Source organism: Rattus norvegicus, chromosome 8 (assembly GCF_021556685.1).
Source record: "Rattus norvegicus strain SHRSP/BbbUtx chromosome 8, alternate assembly SHRSP_T2T, whole genome shotgun sequence".
Lineage (NCBI taxonomy): Eukaryota > Metazoa > Chordata > Mammalia > Rodentia > Muridae > Rattus > Rattus norvegicus.
In genome coordinates, this window is record NC_141541.1 from 26,748,495 (window position 1) to 26,770,254 (window position 21,760).

At 50.0% G+C, this 21,760-nt stretch overlaps 1 protein-coding gene across 25 annotated transcripts; it reads right to left on the reverse strand.

The window, feature by feature from the left end:
- Positions 1-364: 364 nt before the first annotated feature.
- On the reverse strand, positions 365-21,760 carry Rgl3 (ral guanine nucleotide dissociation stimulator like 3). 25 transcript variants are annotated; one of them, XR_015626397.1, is made up of 19 exons: positions 21,679-21,749; positions 21,162-21,272; positions 20,354-20,583; positions 20,173-20,226; positions 19,812-20,026; positions 15,172-15,311; positions 14,868-15,083; positions 13,800-13,903; positions 13,632-13,716; positions 10,126-10,182; positions 9,933-10,019; positions 9,688-9,720; positions 9,481-9,602; positions 8,595-8,686; positions 8,435-8,503; positions 8,257-8,353; positions 7,061-7,213; positions 6,501-6,615; positions 365-2,532 (listed from the first exon to the last, which is right to left on the reverse strand). XR_015626397.1 is itself a non-coding variant. In XM_087560840.1 (19 exons), the coding sequence occupies exons 3-19, from the start codon at positions 20,493-20,495 to the stop codon at positions 2,414-2,416; spliced, it is 1,899 nt and encodes a 632-aa protein (XP_087416966.1). In that variant the 5' UTR covers positions 20,496-20,583; positions 21,162-21,272; positions 21,679-21,749; the 3' UTR covers positions 365-2,413.

The window sequence follows — 21,760 nt, forward strand, 5'->3', positions numbered from 1 at the left end:
AGTGCTTGCTGTGCAAGCATGAGGACCAGAGTTCAAATTGCCAGCACCCGTGGAGAAGGCAGGATGAGGACTTCCTGCATGAAACCTTACTGCAGTGAGATGGAGATGGGTCCCTAAGCTCACTGGCCAGCCCAGCTGAATGCCAGGCTCAGTGAGAGACCCTGTCTCAAAAATAAAACACACGGGGTTGGGGATTTAGCTCAGTGGTAGAGCGCTTGCCTAGGAAGCACAAGGCCCTGGGTTCGGTCCCCAGCTCCGAAAAAAAAATTAAAAAAAAATAAAATAAAATAAAACACACACACACACACACACACACACACACACACACACACACGATAGAAACAAATCAAGACACCCAAGAATATCCTTTTGTTGTGCTTCTCTTCCTTTGAATTATTTTATTAATTTTGTGTTATATGAATACACTGTAGCTGTCTTCAGACACACCAGCAGGGGGCATTGGATCCCATTACAGATGGTTGTGAGTCATCTCTCTAGCCCCTCCCTGGTTTGGTTTTCTTTGTGTAGCCCTGGCTATACTTGGAGTCGCCTCTGCCTCCTGAGTGCTGGGGTCAAAGGTATGTTCTTTTTGGCACTAAGACAAACCCAAATAATAGCAGGGAGAAGTAGCAATTTATTTCTGACATTACACCCATTACTCTCTGAGCCATTACTGTCTACCAGAAAGTCGTCTACAGGACAGCTGGGCTCGGGGGCCCAGGTGCCTTCCCTCTTGTTGCTCAGTTATTCAGAGGAGTGACCACTCAACCATACTGTCACCTCATGTCTTCATTCTAACCGGCAGAAACCAGAAACTGTGGAAGGGGGAGACTCACCCCTCCCTTTTAAGGGTAGCCCTTGGAGCTGGGCAGTTGGTGGTGCACACTTTAATCCCAGCACTTGGGAGGCAGAGCAGGCAGGTCTCTGTGAGTCAGGGCCAGGCTGATCTACCGAGTGAGTCCCAGGACATCCAGGGGAACACACAGAGAAACCGTGTGTGTGTGTGTGTGTGTGTGTGTGTGCGCGCGCGCGTGCGTGTATGTGTTGGTGCACACGTGTACGTCAGAGGATACGTTGGTGAAGTCAGTTTTCTCCTTCCACCTTTACACAGATCCTGGAGATTGAACCCAGGTCACTGGACCCATGGAGCCAGCCTGATGGCGCCTCAACATTACTCTTTGAAACACTCTGAACTGCTTGCCTAGTGATCTCCTGGGATCTGTCTCTCTCCACCTCCTAGAGTTGGGATGATAGATGTACCCCACTCTCCCCTTTTAATGTGGGTGCCGGGATCTGAATTGAGGCTCTCATGCTTGTAAAGCAAACACTTTTTCTACTGAGCCACTGTGCAGGTCCCCTGAGACAGAAGAGAACTTGATGAGACCCAGAACCCTGTCAGAGTCCAGTCTAAACCAAAGCACTGCTGCTGCTGTCTTCAAGACTGTCTTTGAGCCTCTGAGTCTCTGAGCCTCTGAGCTCACCTCACCTCTGGCTTGATTCATCTATGCTACTCTCTTTCTTTCTCTTCCTTTCTCTTCCTTTCTTTTCTTTTCTTTTCTTTTCTTTCTTTCCTTCCTTCCTTCTTTTCTTTTCTCTTTCTTTCTTTCTTTCTTTCTTTCCTTCCTTCTTTCTTTTTTTCTTTCTTTCGCTGGTCTGGAAGTCACACTACAGCTGAAAATGGTCTTGAACTCAAAATCCTCCCGCCTCCCCCAGTGACAGGCACCGTCATGCCCAGTTTCTCACTGTCTGTATTTGCAAGGGATGGGTAACCTCTTCCCTCTTCCCATTTATCCACCAGGTGACAGAAAAGCAGGACAGCCCCTCCTGAAACTGCGGGGGAGGAAACCCTGAACTTCCCTTAAGATTTCCCTACCTCTCCTTAGGATTTTTTTTTTTTTTGAGTGGGGTTTCATGATGTAGCCCAGGTTTGTCCTGCACTCACTATGTAGCCAAGGATGATTCTCCTGATCCCCCGTCCCAAGCACTGGGATTACGGATGTGTGTCACCACATTGTCTATGCTCTGTCCTGGGTCTCAGAGTCCTGAATGTTAGAATGTGACTGAACTGCATCTCATAGTCCAAGTCCCTTAGGACTTTTATTTTGGAAGTGCTGGGAAACCATCCAGGGTCTGGGGCTGCTGGGCAAAGGCTCTCCCACCTAAGCTGAGCGCCCTTGATTCTTCCTAGTTTTACACTCTTCCCACACATCCATGCTTTTAGAATAATGGTCAAGGGCCCAGGGAGTCAAAGAGATGGGGCTCCAATGGCCCAAAGTTGGGGGACCCCAGGGTACAGAGCAAAATGGTTTCCACTGGGGACAGAGGCTCTCCAGGGCCCCTACTTTGATGGTAGTAAAATCCAGGTTCCAAGCTGTCAGCTGTGCCTCTGGCTCAGGACAGGGAGAGCACCGCCTCAGCTTGGGGAGGCAGAGGGTGTATGTCCTGTCCCCTCCTTCCGACGAAGTAAGAAGTCACCAGGGGCAGCTGGGTTCATAGCATAGAAGACATTGGCACTGTCAGGAATCAGGAGCTCTGCATGGAAACAGGGGCTACAGTGGAAGACCTGCAAATTCTGGGGGCTCCTTGGGCAAACTTCTACCATTCAAATGGCTTCCCCCACACCCCAACCTCTCCCAAACTACTTCCCAGGCAAGCTCAGGCTGCTGGGACAATTATTCCAGATCACTTCCACAGGCCTTCCACTTGTGGAAGCTAAGGGCTTCCACACTCGACCTCGAAGGGTTCTTTGTGCAAGTGAGTAGGGCTGTGGGTTTGAATTGAGATGTTCCACACAGTCTTGGGCTCTTGAATACATGGTCTCTAGTTGGTGGCATTGCCTGGGGAGGCTTAGGAAGTATGGCTTTGTTGAAAGAAGTACATCATTGGGGACAGACTTTGGAGAGTTTAAAGCCATGTGCCATCTCAAGTAAGGACTGCTTTGTGCTTGCCATTCAAGATGTGAGCCATCAGTGTCATGGGCTTTTCTCTTTGGAACCATGAGCCCAAATAAACTTCCTTCTATAGGCTACCTTACTCATGGTGTTTATCACAGCAACAGAAAAGTAACCCATATAGTGTGTGTGTTTGTATGTATGAATATTTATATGCATAATAACACACACACACACATGCACACACACAGGCACAGTTGGCACTGGACACTGAACCCAGCTTTACACATGGTAGGCACATACTGCCACTGAGCTATATTCACAGCTCTCTCTCACTAAGGGCTAGCCTTGGATATGTAAGGTGAGCAGCCTATTACTGAGCTATATCCGGAGCCCCCTTTTTTTTCTTGTGACTTTTGTTACAGTTTTTGTGACAGGGTCTTATGTAGCTTAGGCTGGCTTCCTCCTCTCTATGTAGGTGACCTTGAACTCCTGATTCTCCTGCCTTCATCTCTTGAGTGTTGGGATTACAAGGTGTCACCACCAGACCTGGTTTGTATGCTGGGACAGAGTTAGGTTTCCACAGGTGTTAACCGAGCTCTCGAGCAACTGCACTACACTCTGGACCTATTTGTATTCTTTTAAAACAGGGTCTCACTAAGTTGTCCTGGCCAACCTGTGACTCATTACAATTCTCCTGCCTCACTCTCCCAAATGCTGGGATTGCAGGTTTGAGTCACCATGCCTGCTCTAGGCTTTGAACTTGGAATTTCTTGCTCAGCCTCTTGGGTGGTTAGAATTACAGACCCTGTCACCACTCCCAACTGCCCCTGGCTCTTTTTTTCTCTTTAAGACCAGGTCATACTAAACTGTTCAGACTAGCCTTAAATTCACTCTGTAGCCCAGGCTGGCCCTGGCCTCCTAAATGCTGGGATTACAGGCCTGTGCCCCCATGCTCCGTGTGTGCATGTAAGTCTTAAATGTTGTTCCTCAGGATCCTGTGACTTTTTAGGTTTTTTGTTTGTTTTATTTTTTAAGAAAAATTTACTTTTATGTATATGAGTACACGTTCATTATCTTCAGACACACCAGAAGAGGGCACCAGATCCATTACAGATGGTTGTGAGACACCATGTGGTTGCTGGGAATTGAACTCAGGACCTCTGGAAGAGCGGTGAGTGCTCTCAAGCAATGAGCCTTCTCTCCAGCCCGGTTGTTTTTTTTTTTTTTTTTTTTTTAAGACAGGGCCCCCTTACTGGCCTGGAACTCATTAAGTAGGGCTGGCCAGTGAGGCTCAGGGATTCGCCTGACTCTCTCTCTCTCTCTCTCTCTCTCTCTCTCTCTCTCTCTCTCTCTCTCACTGGGATTATGGATCCACAACACCACACCCAGCTTTATTGCATAGGTTCTGGGAACTCCAGCTCAGGTTCCCATGCTTGCACAGCAAATGCTCTACCAAGTGAGCCGTCACCCAGCCTTCATACATTCTCTAAGTTATTATTGTTATCCATTTTTATTTTATGTGAATGTGTGTTTTGCCTGTGTATATGTATGCATGGAAGTATGTATGTATGTATTATGTATGTATGTAAGTATGTGTACTATGTGCATGCCTGGTGCTCACAGAGGCCAGAAGAGGGTGTTGAATCCCCAGAAACTGGTGTTATAAATGGTTGTGAGCTGCCATGTGGGGGCTGGAAACCAAACCTGAGTCCTCTGAAAGAACAGCCAGTGCTTTTAACAACTGAATCATAGCTCCAGCTCTGATTTTGATTGTTTTTTTTTTTTTTTTTTTTGGTTCTTTTTTTCGGAGCTGGGGACCGAACCCAGGGCCTTGCGCTTCCTAGGTAAGCGCTCTACCACTGAGCTAAATCCCCAGCCCCTGATTTTGATTGTTTTAATTGTGCATATATGTGTATGCATATGGCTGCAGATGCCCACAGAGGTCAGGGGGGTCAGGCCCCTGGAGCTAGAGTTACAGGTCATGAGTTACCTGAAATGGGTGCTGGAACCAAACCTGGGTCCTCTGCTAGAACAGTGTGTGCTCTTACCATTGAGCCATCCCACCAGGCTCATAAATTCTTTGCTGGTGTCTTGCTTACTTTATACCACGCTTTATAGCACCACCTCTTGCCAATTTCTGACCAAGCCTGGACTACCCTGCACTTCTGAATCCAAGATCATTTGGCCCTGTCCCAGTGCAAGTTCAAGTGACCCCAGGGCCCTCATGATGAGCCAAACAGATTCATTCTCTCTTCCAACCCCTTCAGTTGCCTGCTGGGTCAGCCTGAGGCTGAACAGCAAAACCTACAAGCTTTCTACATCTTTTCCTATCTGACCCTGGATAATATCACTGCCTCACAACCCCAGAAAGACCATCCAGTCACAGACATTTTACACACTTCATGGTACATCAACATTCTGCCTGAATTGACTTGTGGCTTTGCTAGCCCTAGTCAAGCTGGGCAGTGATGGTTGGTGCAGGTTGTAACTCAATACTAGAATGACTTCAGAGACAAACTTGGTTGGGCCCATTACCTGGGTTAGGCTAACTGAGGCAGAGGACCTGCCTGAATGTGGTGGCGTTACCAAATGGGCTGAGGTTCTACACGGCTTAACACAGTAAGAAGCCAGGTGGTGGTGGTGCAAGCCTTTAATCCCAGCACTCAGGAGACAGAGGCAGGTGGATCTCTGAGTTCTAGGCCAGCAAAAGTACACAGCAAAAGTACAGAGAATTCCAGGACAGCAAAAGCTGCACAGAGAAACCCTGTCTTGGAAAAACCAGAAAGAAAGAAAGAAAAAAAAAGCAAAAAGCAAACACGGTACAGACCCGTGGGATGGCTAAGTGGGTAAAAGTGCTCATTGCAAGCCTGACAAGCTACGTTTGAGCTCCGGGGCCCACAGGGTAGAAGGAGAGAGTGAACTCCTCAAGTTGTTGTCGGACCTCCACGTGTGCAGTGTCATGAATATACCCCACTCAAGAATGGTTTTTGTTTGTTTGTTTTTCTTTTTTAAATATTTTTAAAGATTTATTTATTAGATATGAATACACTGTAGCTGTCTTCAGACACACCGAAAGAGGGCATCGGATCTCATTACAGATGATTGTGAACCACCTTGTGGTTGCCGGAATTTGAACTCAGGACCTCTGGAAGAGCAGTCAGTGCTCTTAACCACTGAGCCATCTCTCCAGCCCTTGTTTGTTTTTCAAGACAGAGTTTTTCTGTGTAGCTCTGGCTGTCCTGGAACTTGCCCTATAGTCCAGGCTGGCCTCGAACTCGGCAACTGGCCTGCCTCTGCCTCCTGCCTCCTGAGTGCTACGATTAAAGATGCTTGCCACCAACACCTGGCCTTGCTCAAAAGTGAAATACATAAAATGTAAAAAAAAAAAAAAGAAAAAGAAAAAGAAAAAAAAAAGAAAAAGAAAAGGAAGAAAAAGAAAAGAAAGAAAGTTTTTTTTTGAAGGAGAAAGCAAGATGAGCCGTAGCATTGTCTCCCTCTGCTTCCCCACTGCAGGTGTGGACTGAACAGTGGCCTCAAGAGTCTGCCTCCCTGCTCCAGCCAGGATGGAGCCGAGACCCCCTAAGCCCTCAAGCTGTCTCTGCTTACCTCTGTCCCCAGGCAAGACCTGGAGGAGCTGGTAGTCCCGGGCCCAGGGCTGGGGCACATTGTGCTTCTCCAGGGCTCTTTGCACCACGCTGGGGGCTTTATCCTGACAAGTAAGCTGGAAAAGAAGAACAGGGAAGGACCTGTGAGACAGCTGGGCAGGAGACGGCTGCTCCATGCCCCACAACCTGAGCTCAGTCCCTGGCACTGGCATGGTGGGACGAGAGAACGGACTCCTGCAAGCTGTCACCTGACCTACACGTGCACACGACATAAATGTAATTTAAAAACAAATTAGAGGTCTGGAGAGATGGCTCAGCGGTTAAGAGCACTGACTGCTCTTCCAGAGGTCCTGAGTTCAATTCCCAGCAACCACATGGTGGCTCACAGTTATCTGTAATGGGATCTGATGCCCTCTTCTGGTTTCTTTAGGCAGCTACAGTGTGCTTATATATAATAAATAAAATCTTAAAAAAAAAAAAAAAAACAAATTAGAGAGGGAGAGATGTTAAAGGGACAGGGTCCCAGATCTAAGGGCAAGGCCGTCCCCTCCCAGCCCTCACCAAGATGCTCCGATAGAGATTCCCATGGTTATTGTTGATGCTGACGCGGATGACGCGGGCCTCTGAAGTCTGCTGCCCAAGGAGGGGAGTTCGAGAGCTGCTCGGGGTCAAGGTCATGGGCCAGGGCCCTGGTGGCTCCATGCTCAGGGACAGCTGTAGACAGTGTGGAACAGCAGAGGCTGCAGCCTTGCTCAGCTGTGTGGTGAGAACCACGAGGTTCCCACCCCACTGTACACATCAACTGATGAACACACCCAGAGTCCTCACACACAGGAGCGGGGACCACACATTAGGGTACACGCACACGGCTGAGTACACGTCATCCCATAACACACAAACTACAGTTCTCTGTCACAGAAACAAACGGACACACATCCCACATCCACACAAAGCCAAGTTCACAGTGTGCATACATAGCTGTGCTCACAGTTGGAAACCTACCATACCCCATCAGAGAGCAGCTGAGCACCCTCGCGCACAGTCCTGTGGGTGCTTGGAGTACTTCCCTGTCGTGCGTGTGGACAGGCAAATCTAGGGGCTTGTCTTTGAAGAACTGTCAGTTGGAGCTGCTGGCACAGAACTGTCATCCCAGCTATTGGAGAGGCTGAGGTAGGAGGATCACAAGCTCAAGGCTAGCCTGGGCAACTTGGTATGACCCTGTCTCAAGACAGTGAGGACCTGGGGTACGGCTCAGTGGTAACGCCCTTATGAGGTCCTCGATTGAATGCCAGTATTTTTTGTTTGCTTGTGTTGTTGAGTTGGGATGTCACAGAGCATAACCTTATAATGTAGCCAAGGATGGCTTTGAACACCTGATCCTCTCATCTCCATCCCAACTACTGAGATTACAGGCCTGTGCTACATTTAGCTGGAGTACTACTTATTAGGAAAAAGAGGTGGTAGGGATCGTACCTGATGTGCCTACAGATAGGGGAGAATCCAAGTCAGATTGAGGAGAAGCCAGAATGGTAGGTAGGTGATTGCTCATTGGCCACTGAGATGCTCTCAGATAAAACAGCAGAGAACAGTCAGTCTCTGGGATACATACCTTCAGTGCTATACATGCATGCACACGTGCACCCACACATGTGTGCACATACTCCCACACACACCCACACACACATGCACGCACACATACACACATTCTGAGCCTTGGGTGCCCCAGTCCTTAACACATTCACAGATTATTGTCGTACCTTGGTGCTGGGGCTCTGAGGCCCTGGTGAAGCTGGAGGACTGCCAGGAGGAGGGTCTTGGCTTCTAGGACTGGCTGGGGGAGACCCTGGAGACACACTGGTGAGAACAGACTTCAGAATGAGAGGCCTGGCCTCTTTTGTCCTGGTGACTCTAGTCCCTTCTGCCTTGGATACTGACCTGGAGGTAGGTGAGGGTGGATCCCCGGGACTCCCGCCAGGAGACTGGTTCTTCTCCCGGGACAGCTTCCTAGAGTAAGGACAGGGGTGTCTTACCTCCAGGACTGGATAGCCCTAATCTACCCACATGGCTTTCCGTACACATCCCCACACTCACGCACTGAGACGCTTTGTCAGGCTGATGCGTCGCCGGATACGAGGGGAGCTGGGACAGGAGGCAGCTGGTGGCTCAATAACACGGGAGACTCGGTAGCTAGAGAGGTTTAGCATGTGAGGGGTGTTGGAGCAGGAAGCAGAAGAGCTAACAGAATGAGTTGTGAACCATGTTGGGGGTGGGGAGGGAAGAGGGGTTAGAGCCCAGGTCAAGGTCAGGATACAAATGGGAATCACTGGGGTATCAGGGTTCGTTACAGATGAGGTGAACTGTTTAGTTAGTGGGGTGCACAGCACTCACAGGGTGAGATTAGCTAGGGGTGAAGCTCATACATACGGTGCTTGGCTAGAGTCCTCTAGTGAGGAGCTGTGGCCATGGCTTAGAGGTGTAGCCCCTGCCTAGAGTGCCCCAGTAAATGGCTGGGGCCATGGCTTAGAGGTGTAGCACAGACCTAGCATGTGTGTGACACTGTAAGAGCTAAACAAAGCAGACAGTCCAGAGAGATCTGGGCCAACTCTAAAGTTCAGGGCCAGGTAATTCAGAGGACCAACCGTAAAGGTCATGGGCTGGAAGAGTGGGTGGGCGGAAGTGACAGGCTGGCTGAGTTGGATGCCGAGAGAGCGCTAAAGCTAGTGTCAGATCCTCAGACTAGGACTTAGTGATCAAGGCCGCAGACTTGGATGACAGGATCAGAACAGTTGGGACAATTGAGCTGAATGGCTAACCGAACATTAAGGGCTAAAACCAGAGTGTAGGATGGGGCGGATTTTGGGTTGGAGGAGGGTGATGGCCTTCGGGTAGCAGACCCCTGTCTTCAGGATGGGGTCTGGAACATTTCTGGAGGGGAAGGAGGGTGGGGTGAATGTATGAGGTGGACTTGGTTGGGTGGTCACCTCTGCTCCTCGCTGAGCTGGCGCTGGGCACGAAGGGCAGCCAGGATTGGCGGGCGGGGGCTCAGGCTGTAGTGCTGGCATCGATGCTGTAGCTGCTGGATTCGGGCCAGGATCTCCCACTCCTGAGGGGGTGTCTCCTGAGAACCTGTCACAACCTGCCTGCCACCCGTGGGGCATCTCACCAACCCCCACTACCCACCCACTTACCTTCCTCCTCTTTTCAAAGTTGATGAGATTTCCCTGAGGGGGCAAAGCTGGCTTGAGCTATAGCATCCAGGGTCAAGGGTCAAGGGTCAAAAGTCAAGTTCAAGAGCTATGATGGCACAAGCCTCTATGGTATGTGGGGGTGGAGGGAAGTATGAGTTCAAGCTAGATCAAAGCTGAATGAATGAAGGACTGTTGGGCTGTGGGTAATAGAGCAGGGGTCAAGAGTCAAGGGTAGGAGGTCAAACCTTCAACATATCTGGTAAGGCTGTATCCAGCATAACCAAGTCTGTGAGAAAGGTGCCAAGGTAGGGGACAGGACCTGGGGGCAGTTTCTGCAATCCCAAAAGCTTCAGTTACTCATGGGCATCACTGACCCCATGCCAACTCCCCAAGAGTCCCCCTTCCACCCCCGTCCCCATCCTGAACCATATTGCTTACTGACGGCAGACTTCCTGGGGAGCAGTCATCACCTTGGGGTCCCTCAGTGGTCTCTTCCTGAGAGGAAGGGAAAGACTACCTCTGAGACCCACCTGTGACACTTCTCACAGAGGCACACATACTGAAGTCCCGTTCAAATGTCACACACTGGGGGCAGGGAAGCTGGCTCGGTGAGGGAGGAGGCTGTTGCCAAGGCTGACAACTGAGTAGGATCTCCAGGATCCACCTTGAGAGGATCGATCTGACTGACATCCACACAAAGAAATAAGTGTGATTTAACGCTCCTTTTTAAATCATAAGCCAGGGGCTGGGGCTGTAGTTGGGAGCACTGTGCATCCCATCCCAAGCAGTGCAGAAACTGGCTGGGTCAGCATATCCCTGTCATCCCAGCACGCCACACAGAGGCAGGAAGATCAGGTGCTCAAGGTCATCCTGTCCCTGCAGGAGACCCTGCCTTCAAACAAGAGAACATCACAGATAGGCTATTAACGCCAAACGGTGTGGAGTTATCCTACAGATGGCTAACGCTGGAAGCCAGCGCAAGACCAGAGTGGATGGGAAGATGTTTGCCCCCAGTCTACTTAGAACTGGATAACTGGGGATCTCTGGGAGGACCCTGAGCTCACGTCTGTGTACTTTTCAGACAGCAAGAAGGTCTGTTCTGTCCCCATCTAGACTGGAGTCCCCTGCGAGAACAGGGATGTGTTTGGTTTTTGGTGGGTCAGAAATGGCGGCTGGCATGCAGGAGGTTTGCTTTCTGCCCCTTGAAGCCTCCTCACTCTCACTAGAAGGTTTTGGTTTGTTTGATTTTTGGGGGTTGGGGGTGGTGGTGGTGGTGTGTATGCAGTACCTCAGGCGGCCAGAAGAGGGCATCAGATCCCCACATGCTTAGTCACAGGTAGCTGTGAACACTGGAAACAAACTCAAAGGCTGCAAGTGTTCTTGACCACTAACCGTCTCTCTGGTTCCCCGGATTTTTGTTTTGATTTTGTTTTCTCCTAATTTTGTTTTGAGACAAGGTCTAAATGTAGCCCAGGCTGTTTGCAAATATGGAATCCTCCTGCCTCTGTTCCTGAGTGGTATGCAGAGAAGGGCCACCTACTTACTTCCTTCTATCCCTAACAAGATTCTTTTCTTCTCTTTCTCCCTCTCCCTCTCCCTCCCCCTCTTTCCTTTTTGCTTTATTTATGAGACAGGGTCTCATGTAGCCCTGGCTGACCTCAAAGTCTCTTTGTAGCACAGAGTAATTTTGAACTCTTGATCTTCCTGCCTCTGCCTCCTGACTGCTAGGGTGGCAGGTGTGCACAGCTCCCTCATTTTTTGGTTTGGTTTGGTTTTGTCTTGTTTGTCCAAGTCGGGGTTTCTCAGTATAGCCCTGGCTGTCCTGCAACTTGGTCTGTAGACCAGGCTGGCCTGGAACTCAGAGATCCACCTGCCTCTGCCTCCCAAGCGCTGGGATTAAAGGTGTCCACCATTACCACGGGGCTCCAGCTTCACCCACTGTATACAGTGCTGGAGATGGAGTCTAGGGCTTCATCATGTTGCGTAAGCCTCTGCCAACTGAGCCCCAGCCCCAGCCCCACGTGGTATTTACTGAATACCGACTGTGCCGTCATGCGCTGTTTTGAGTGCTAACTAGCCAAGGGTGACCAAATGAGACAAACTCTGACCATTAACGAGGGAAAGATGGGATAGCCAGGATAACTCAGTCGGGGAAAGCAGAAACAAGGGACACTGGGTACACAAGGGGACTGTGAAGGTGATGAGGTGGGAGGCTTCTTGAAGGTGGAGTCATTGGGAGAGACCTGCAGGAGGTGAGTGGGTAAAACACACACCTATCTTAAGGGAGACAGAATATTCCAGACCCAGAAATCAGGCCCCATGATCACCTGCACAGAATTCACACTGAGGACAAGCTCCTGACCCTAATCACACCCAACTCCTGCTACAGTAAGTCGGACATACTGGCCCACATTCAAAACCCTGCTTATCAAGGAAATTCCCAAGACATGGCTCCTTTCCCTCCTCGGCTATAACTGTATCCTTAGGGAGTCATTTCCTCTGAGCGTCTTGCTTTTCTCCATTCATTACTGAATGAAGAAATAAGGCTGTGAGTAGGGAGAACAAGCAGGAGGAAGGAGAACTGAGCCCACTATAAACAAGAAAGGAAGGATGCTTCCAGAATAAGATGCTTCCCCTCCACTGGCTCCGAGTCTCCTAAGCCATAGCTAGCCTGGAGCTTGCAATGTAGACCAAGCTGGTCTTGAACTCACAGAGATCCACCTGCCTCAGCGTCCCAAGAGCTGAGATTAAGATATGTGCTACCGGGCCCTGCTTTATGAATTGTTTTGTTTGTTTTGAGACGAGATCCCTTGATCTCACTATGTAAACAAAACTATCCTTGAACAACTGATCCTCCGAATGCAGGGCTTAGAGTCTACATCACCATCCCTGAATCCTACCGACTTCACATCTATGACTAAGCCACATTCCCAGTACTGTGTGTGTGTGTGTGTGTGTGTGTGTGTGTGTGTGTGTGTGTGTGTGTGTTAAGCCAGAGGTCAACATCAAGTATCCTGGGGCTGGAGAGATGGCTCAGTGGTTAAGAGCATTTGATGTTCTTGGACATGACCTGGGTTTGATTTTCTAGCATCCACATTCACAACCATGTATAACCCCAGTTCTAGGGGATCTGATGCCCTGCTTTTATCTCTGTAGGTGCCATGAATGTACATGGTACACACAAATACCTGGAGGCAAACAGTCATACACATTAAATAAATAAATACATAGGTAAATCAATGAATAACAGGGCTGGAGAAGTGGCTCAGTGGTGAAGAGCATTGACTGCTCTTCCAGAGGACCTGAGTTCAAATCCCAGCAACCACATGGTGGCTCACAACCATCTGTAATGAGATCTGATGCCCTCTTCTGGTGTGTCTGAAGTCAGCTACAGTGTACTTATGTATAATAAATAAATACATCTTTTTTTTAAAAAAAGTAAATGAATAACAGATACCAAGCATTCCCTATACTAATCTTTGTATTTTTGAGCTAGGGTCCCTCGCTTACCCTGGAGTTTGATGCGTTGGGCTAGGTTTCTCGAGTCCCGCTGTGTCTGCCTCCCTGGCTGCTGGGACTCCAGGTCTCCCAGACAGCTTTTACCGGCTTCAGAGCTCACTTTACCAACCGAGCCCTCCCCCATTTCCCATTTCCATACTCTTGGGATATTTTGAGACAGAGTCTCCCATGGTTCCATGCTGGTCTTGGTTTTTTTTGTTTTTTTCCGGAGCTGAGAACCGAACCCAAGGCCTTGTGTTTGCTAGGCAAGCGCTCTACCACTGAGCTAAATCCCCAACCCTGCTGGTCTTGTTATATAGCCCTAGCTAGCCTGCAGGTTGCTGTGTAGACCAGGCTGACCCTGAATTCACAGCGATCCTCCTGCCTTAGCCTTCCAAGGGTTGGGGTTACAAGCACGACTCCCTTGAATTTGGGGTTCCCAATACCTGGGAAAGAATCGCTCGGCTGCTGAGATGGTTATCCTCATCAGAAAAAATCTGCGACAGTTTCCTGAAAACAGACAGTGGTTCCCTGTGGGGGTGGAGAGGGGCGTGGTCAGGGTCAGCAGAGGGGACAACCAGGATGGGGTACACTGCGCATGGCACCTGACTCACCTGCTCACAGCTCCCCAGCTGCGCTTGAGCCTGTAGATAGGGTTAGACTGCAGGGCGGACAGGATCGCTCGTAGGGAAGAGAAATTTCGTAGTTCCCGGCACCGCTAGGATTAAGAGGGAAGGAGGCGCTCTGGTCAACAGCCTCACTCCACTGCGCTCTCCCACTCACAGCTGCTTTGATACAGTGACTTGGTAGTTACACATCAGAGGTTGATCTCAAACTCTCCATCCTCCTGCCTCCACCTCCCCAGGGCTGTGATTGACAGGTATGTGTCACTACACCCAGCTCGCGGTTGGGATTTCTGATACCAGGTCAGACTCCAGGTCTCACCTGTCAAGTAACTAAACACATAAACCGCGATGTTGCCTTTGATTTTCGGGAGCTCCCCCACCCCACCCCACCCCCGACCTCTTAGCTGAACTTGGCTACTCCCTTCTCTCTTTCTCCAACCCTATACAGGTACACTGCAGCTGTCTTCAGACACACCAGAAGAGGGCATCAGATCCCACTACAGATGGTTGTGAGCCACCATGTGGTTGCTGGGATTTGAACTCAAGACCTCTGGAAAAGCAGTTAGTGCTCTTTTTTTTTTAAAGATTTATTCATTTATTATATATAAGTACACTGTAGCTGTCTCAGACACACCAGAAGAGGGCATCGGATCTCTTTACAGATGGTTGTGGGCCACCATGTGGTTGCTGGGAATTGAACTCATGACCTCTGGAAGAGCAGTCAGTGCTCTTTTTTTTTTTTTTTAATTTTTTTAAGATTTATTTATTTGTAAGTACATTGTAGCTGTCTTCAGACCAGAAGAGGGCATCAGATCTCACTACAGATGGTTGTGAGCCACCATGTGATTTCTGGGATTTGAACTCAGGACCTCTGGAAGAGCAGTCAGTGCTCTTAACCACTGAGCCATCTCTCCAGCCCACCCCTATTTTTTCAGGCACACCCACTTCCGGTCTCTGATCCTCAGCCCCACCAATCTTGTGTCCTATAATGCTAGGTTACTCTCTCAGTCTCACCCAAGATTTGCTGCTGGACCCCACCCGAGCCCCGACGCACACCTGGGCGATGCGAATCCATTTTTCAATGCGTTGTGCCCTCTGCGAGGCCGCCAGGCCGGGCGCAGCGAGCACCGAGCCCAGCACACAGCCGGTCACCGCATTGAACTGGGCCACGGTGGCGCGCACTGTGGGAGAGATGCCGGCAGCTCCCGGCCGGTCGCGCTGAGACCACATGGAACCCAGGCACTCGCAGGACCGCACTCGCAGGAAGAGCTCCTGGGTAGGGGAGAATGACGGTGGGATGCATGCTCATCATCCAGGCCTCCTCCTGCCCTCCCACCCTGCCGCTGGCTGGGTTCCCCACCACATCCATAAGAGTCAGCTGCTCCGCCACTTCATCCACGCTAAAGTCCAGGAGCTCTGGGCCTTCTGACCTGAGGCCTTCCTCTTCCGAGTAATCCTCTGCAAACTCTGATCTGGGAGACTGGGCAGCCCAGGGAGGGCCTGAGAAATAGATACAATTGTTTCAAACTCACTTTGCAGTTGAAAAGGATGGCTCAGCGGTATGGAGCACTCCACTGCTCTTCCGAAGGCTTGGGTTAGATTCCCAGAACACACGTGGCAGCTAACCACAGTCTACGCTTCTAGTCTCAGGGAATCCAATGCTCCCTGTGGTCTCTCTGGGCATCATACATACATGGGATGTGCTGACATATGCACAGGCAAAACACTCATACACATATGCAAAGTAAATGGAGAGAAGGGAAATATAGAAGGAAGAAAGAGAAAAAACTTCCAAATTTATCCAGGTGTGTTGAGGCCGGTCTTTGATCCCGGCACTTGGGAGACTTTGTGGAGAGGACATTTAGCAGAAAGATTGCCATGAGTTCGAAGCCAGCCTCAGCTACACAGTGAGTTTCTGACTAGTCTGAGCTACAGAGTGAGACCCTGTCTAAGGGGTTGGGGGTGGGGTTGGAGGGGAGGCAGTGGGAGGAGGGGTGGTTGCTGGTGAGATGGCTCAGTGGTTAAAGGAGATTACTGTCAAAGGGGAGAAAAAAAATCCAGAGAGTTGTCTTCTGATTTACACACACACACACACACACACACACACACACACACACACACACTCCACACACTGTGAGGTGAAGGAGCCCCCCATACAAAAGATTTAAAATGATGGCAGGAAAAGGAAACTTCTTGGTAATCAATTAAGGAGAGAAAAGACTTTGTCAGCAGGCGGAGCTAAGTGGGTGGGCTGCAGGGAAGAGCACAGCCACTTGGGCCACTTAGGCTCAGGATTAAAGGATAAACAAAGGATTTAGGGACACAGATTCAGATCAGGATGAGATCAACATCAAGGCTTGGGAGGGGGGTGGACTGTAGCAACTAACCAGTCAGTTAGCTAATCCAAATTGTCCTGACTTCTGGGGACAAAGCCCATAGGAGCCTTGGTTCCTGCGCTCACAGGATGCATGAAAGCCAGGAATCAACCATGAATGATGTGCAGAAAAATAAAGCAGCCTCAGAGGCTCAGGGTGTGAGAGAGTCACTTTGAAGAGAAGTGGCCTTTCTCCCTCTCTTCTCTCTCTCTCTCTCTCTCTCTCTCTCTCTCTTTATTTTTTTTAATTTTTTGATATGTAATTTCTTTCTGTTTATATGAGTACACTATCGCTGTCTTCAGACACACCAGAAGAGGGCATCAGATCTCATTACAGATGGTCAGGAGCCACCCTGTGGTTGCTGGGAATTGAACTCGGGACCTCTGGAAGAGCAGTCAGTGATCTTAACCACTGAGCCATCTCTCCAGCCCCTCCCTTCCTCCCTCCCTCCCTCCCTCCCTCCCTCCCTCCCTCCCTCCCTCCCTCCCTCTCTTCCTTCCTTCCTTCCTTCCTTCCTTCCTTCCTCCCTCCCTCCCTCCCTCCCTCCCTCTCTCCCTTCCTTCCTTTCTTCCTTCCTTCCTTCCTTCCTTCCTTCCTGGTATGTTGCCTTTAATCCCAGCACTTAGGAAGCAGAGGAAGGCAGCTATCTTGAGTTCAGCTCCAGTTTGCACCACATATCAAGTTCCAGGCCAGCTAGAGCGCCACAGTGAGACACTGTCTCGAGACGAAACAAAACACCGCCCCCCCCCCAGCAAAAAAAATCTAGAACTTTATTTAGGTTTATTGAGATGGCTTATTAGCACATGGAGCTATAGTATGCCCCCTAAATAGATAAATAGATAAATAAATAAATACCTGAATGAATAAAACTGCACTTGTCCTTTGTGTGTACGCAAATGTCAAGAGTCTGTCCTTTCCTTTCATTATGCGATCCAGACATCAAACTCAGACTACCAGAATTGTCAGCAAACCCCTTTCTGTCAAGCTCTCTTACCAGCCCCAAAAGTGACACTTCAAATGGGGTTTGTAAATATTTTTTTCTATCCTCAACTTTATTTTCAGACAGGGTGTCATCATGTAGTCCTGGTGGCCTGGAGTTCACTGTGTAGAACAGGCTAGCCTCTAGCTTACAATCAAAGGAGTTCACTGTGTAGAACAGGCTAGCCTCTAGCTTACAATCAAAGGAGTTCACTGTGTAGAACAGGCTAGCCTCTAGCTTACAATCAAAGGAGTTCACTGTGTAGAACAGGCTAGCCTCTAGCTTACAATCAAAGGAGTTCACTGTGTAGAACAGGCTAGCCTCTAGCTTACAATCAAATCTTCCTATTTTAGAGTTTGAGGCACCTTGGTACCTATAACACGGTATTAATATGGCATTTTGGCATATACTCCACTACACCTGGTAGATATGTAAAAAGTTAAATTTAAGGGGAAATTTGCCTGGATTGTGCAGGGCTAGGCAGGTTCCATCCCCCAGCATCACAAGCAAACAAACATTAAAAAGAAAAAACAAAACGGGAAACAGCTGGGTGGTGGTGCACATCTTTAACCCCAGCCCTCAGGAGCTGGGGCATAGCTCAGTGCGTAGAGTGCTTGCCTAGCATGGAGGAGACCCTGAGTTCAGTCCCTTGCACTGCACAAACCACACATTTGTTCAAGGTCATCCTCTTAGAGGTGTGGTCAACATGAGGTCCATAGCAAGACCCTGTCTCAAAAAATAAAACAAACTGGACCTAGGCCCCCTACACATTTGTAGCAGATGTGCAGCTTGGTCTTCATGTGGTCCCCTAACAACTGGAGCAGGGGCTGTCTCTGACTCTGTTGCCTGCCATTGGATCCCCTTCTCCCACCTGGGCTTTTTTGCTTAGTCCTGCTGGGACTAGCTGCCCCAGGGTAGGGTGGTACCCAAGGCGGGGGTTGGGGGCCTTCCCCTTCTCTAAGAACAAGGTGAGTGGGGTAGTGGGGAGAGGAATTTGTAAAGGCGGGACTAGGAGAAGGGTTTGTAATCGGGATGTAAAGTGAATAAAAAATATATTATTGAGAAAAAATAAGAAAATAAATAAAACAAAATAATGACTATAGCTGTGTGTAATGCCAGGTCCAGGGGATCCAATGTCTTCTTTTGCCCCACTACTGGCTGGCACTACAAGCACATCGTGCACTTAAAGCAGGAAAACGCCTCAAACACACGAAGTATAAACAAACAAATCAATTAAAAACAAAGTAACAACAAAAGCTGCAATAGTAGCAAAAGTAATACCAGGTATGGTGGAGCTTGTAACCCTAGCCCTGGGGAGGTAGAGGCAGGAAGATCAAAGTTCAAGGTTATCTTTGGCTACAAATTGAGGCCAGCCTGCGCTACATGAGAGCCTGTCTTGAAAAATAAAAACAACACTTAATAAAATAATAAGATTGGTCCAATGGGCCAGTCATTAAAAACATGGAACTCATATAAAGGTAGAAGGAGAGAGAGAACAGATTCCAAGACCTTCTCTGGCAAGCAAGAATCCACATACCTGTGTCACATACACAGTAACAATAAATACAAATTAAAATGCCAACACACTTGGCCAGCCCTTACTGCTCACTGACTTAGTTAGATTTCCAGGAGGGTGGGAACCCTAGCCCACCATTTGGAGGCCGGAGCTAGTGGTTCAACTCCAATGGTTAAGAAGCAGACACACGGGGCTGGGGATTTAGCTCAGTGGTAGAGCGCTTACCTAGGAAGCACAAGGCCCTGGGTTCGGTCCCCAGCTCCGAAAAAAAGAACCAAAAAAAAAAAAAAAAAAGAAGCAGACACACGACCACTCCCATTTAAGGGAACTGGTCTCTGAGAGGCGAAGTAACCAACAAACAGCAGGCCTGGGATTTGAACCCAGGTTGCCATTCTTGGCTAGGCAAGCATTAGGTCTCTAAGTGACATTCCAAATCAGAGAACAGAGGATCTCTGCATGCAGGAGGACACTAGGCAACTGCTAATTCTTTGGCTAAAGGTGTGATCAAGTGGAGAAAATAAGGCTCATCTATGGGGCTAGAGAAATGGCTCGGTGGGTTACATGTTTGCCCATGCAAGTGTGAGGACCTGAGTTCAGATCCCCAACACCCACAAACAGCTGGGCACAGTTTAACATTTGCAAGTCAAACTCTGTGAAGCTGGAGGCTCAACGGCCAGCCAGTCTCACCAAATGGGTGAGTTCCAGGATCAAGAAGAGACCTTGTCTCCAGAGGTAAGAGACAGCAATAGAGGAAGACACCTAGCATCATTCTCCGACTTCCACATTCATGTACACATGTGTGCATGTGCACCCACACACATGAACACATACATAAACCACACACATACACACACACACACACACACACACACACACACACACACACACACACACAAAGGAAGGAAGGAAGGAAGAAAGGAAGGAAGGAAGGAACCAACAAACTAAAGGATGAAGGGAAGAGAGTTTTCTTCAAGAGCTGGGGTGACTCAGGGGTATAGTGTTTGCCTAGAATGCACAAAGGTTCATTTCCAAGCACTAAACTAAATAAATAAAATGTCTTCAGGGCCTGTCATTTGGAGCTGAGTAGGTAGTATTGTCTCGGAATATCACCGGCCTTGATCGCTCCTTACCTGCCCAAGCCAGTCGCTGCTCCCCCTCTGTCTGCTCTTCCTTAGCCTCCTTCAAGAAATCTTCTAGAAGTTTCTCTGCTTCCCTGACTTCTGCCCCTCCTGGGGCTGCCCAGCCCAGAAAGATTCGGACATCACCCAGGTTCTGATGATCAGGGGGATCCCGGAAGTCCTGAGGATGATCTCGCAGCCAAGATCCCAGTACCGAAACTACAGCCCTGGACAGAGAGGGGTATGTGACTCAAAACTAAGCCCAAGGATCTAGACCTTCCCAACCTTGCAGCTGTCAGACCTGACCTTGAGATCCTCTCTCTCCCCCAGGCTCCCTTGAGTGGGGGGTGGGGTGGGGGGAATGGAAACCAACCTCAGGTTCTTGCTGAAGTTCAGATCCTGTCCTTCTGTCCTCTTGCTGTCTACCCTGAGAAAAAAGGCTCTATCACATGAGAGTTATAGGACTCGTGGCCGGGGGTTCCAAATCTGAGGAAGGGGGTCAGACAGATGGGTTCTGGGGATGGGGACGTGCGGGTCTCCTAAAAATGACTGACCCAGCAGGTGGTGGTGGCGGCGGCGGCGGCGGGGGTAGCAGAAAGCCCAGAACGCGGGCCGTGGGCACAAAGGCCCGGTGGGTGGCCAGGAAGGCAGGCACAAAGCCAGGATCCTGCTCGCGGTCTCCGGACACCAACTCATGCACCAGCCGCTCCAGTCGGGCGGCCCTCAGTGCTCGCACCTTGCTGGTACGGTACTGAAGGAAGGTATCCATAGCCGGGATGGGGGTCTGCAGGGAAATGGGGCAGTGAATGAAATAAGATGAGGAACGTTCCACGCACCTTGTTTCTAATCATACCCGTCTCTGGCACTTTCCTTTTTTTGACCGTGTCCTTCTCTGAAAATCCGAGACTCCCTAAATCTATATCCAATCATCAAATGCCCACATCAACCCCGTAGGACACCCCACTACTCTAAGCACTTACTTCCCTCTGTGCCCTTCTCACCCGGCCATCCCCGGCTTCAGTCAGCTTTGCAGCCAAGCTTCACTGACCAAGCCTGAGTCCCACCCATCACCACCTGGCCGCTCCCCATTTCGGCTTTCCTGCACCCTGCCGCTCAGTTTCACCTTTTGGGGGGGGGAGCGCTATCACCTGACCCCACCCCGTTTCCTGGATTTAAACCGAGTCACCTGGCCGCCCCCAGGCCCTTTCTACTCACCTGGTCGCCGCTAAGCTCCGCCCTTCCTCCTGGTCCCGTTGTTCTAAGGAGGCTCACCCTCGGTTCTCCAGCTTTCCCCTCTCCTCCTAACTCCCAGGCCCCTGAGCTGAGTCCACTCTCACTTGCTCGCCTCGGCCCCTTCCTCACCTGGCCGTCTCCAGACCCCTCTGGGGTTGAGCGCTGGCTGCGCTGCCGCCGCAGGGAGACGCTGTACACGGCGCCATCCTCGGTCTCCTCTCCCCAGTCCTGTAGTGGTGCCTGGACGTGGAGGCGGGCTCAGGGACGTCCCACCGGCCTTAGCCCCCTGACTTTATGTTTGGCCCGCTTTCCCGAACATAGTAGGCGAGACTCGGGGTGGGCTCCCAGGTGGGTCCCTCTTCGCCACGGGTACCCTTCTCCCAGATGGAGTATCATTTGGGGACACCCCAGAGTCCAATGTCACAAAGAATCTTTCTGTCGCCTCCTCCTGAGACTTCTCAGACCCCCGTCCCCATCCCCCAAACTAGCCGCTTCACGGAGTCAGGAACTCTGAATCCCCAAATGAGGACTCCAGGGCACATCCATTTTGGAGAAAGGTTAGAAAACGAGGGGTGGATGCCTGGAGTTTCTGAATCTGGGGTTACGCTAGGGACGTGGGATCTGAGGATCCCCAGCTCCCTCTTACCAGGGCCAACTCTTTGCCCGCTGTCCTCTCCATGGCCCCGGTGCCCGTCCTGCTCCCTGGCGCCGCTGAGTGAAGCGGAAGG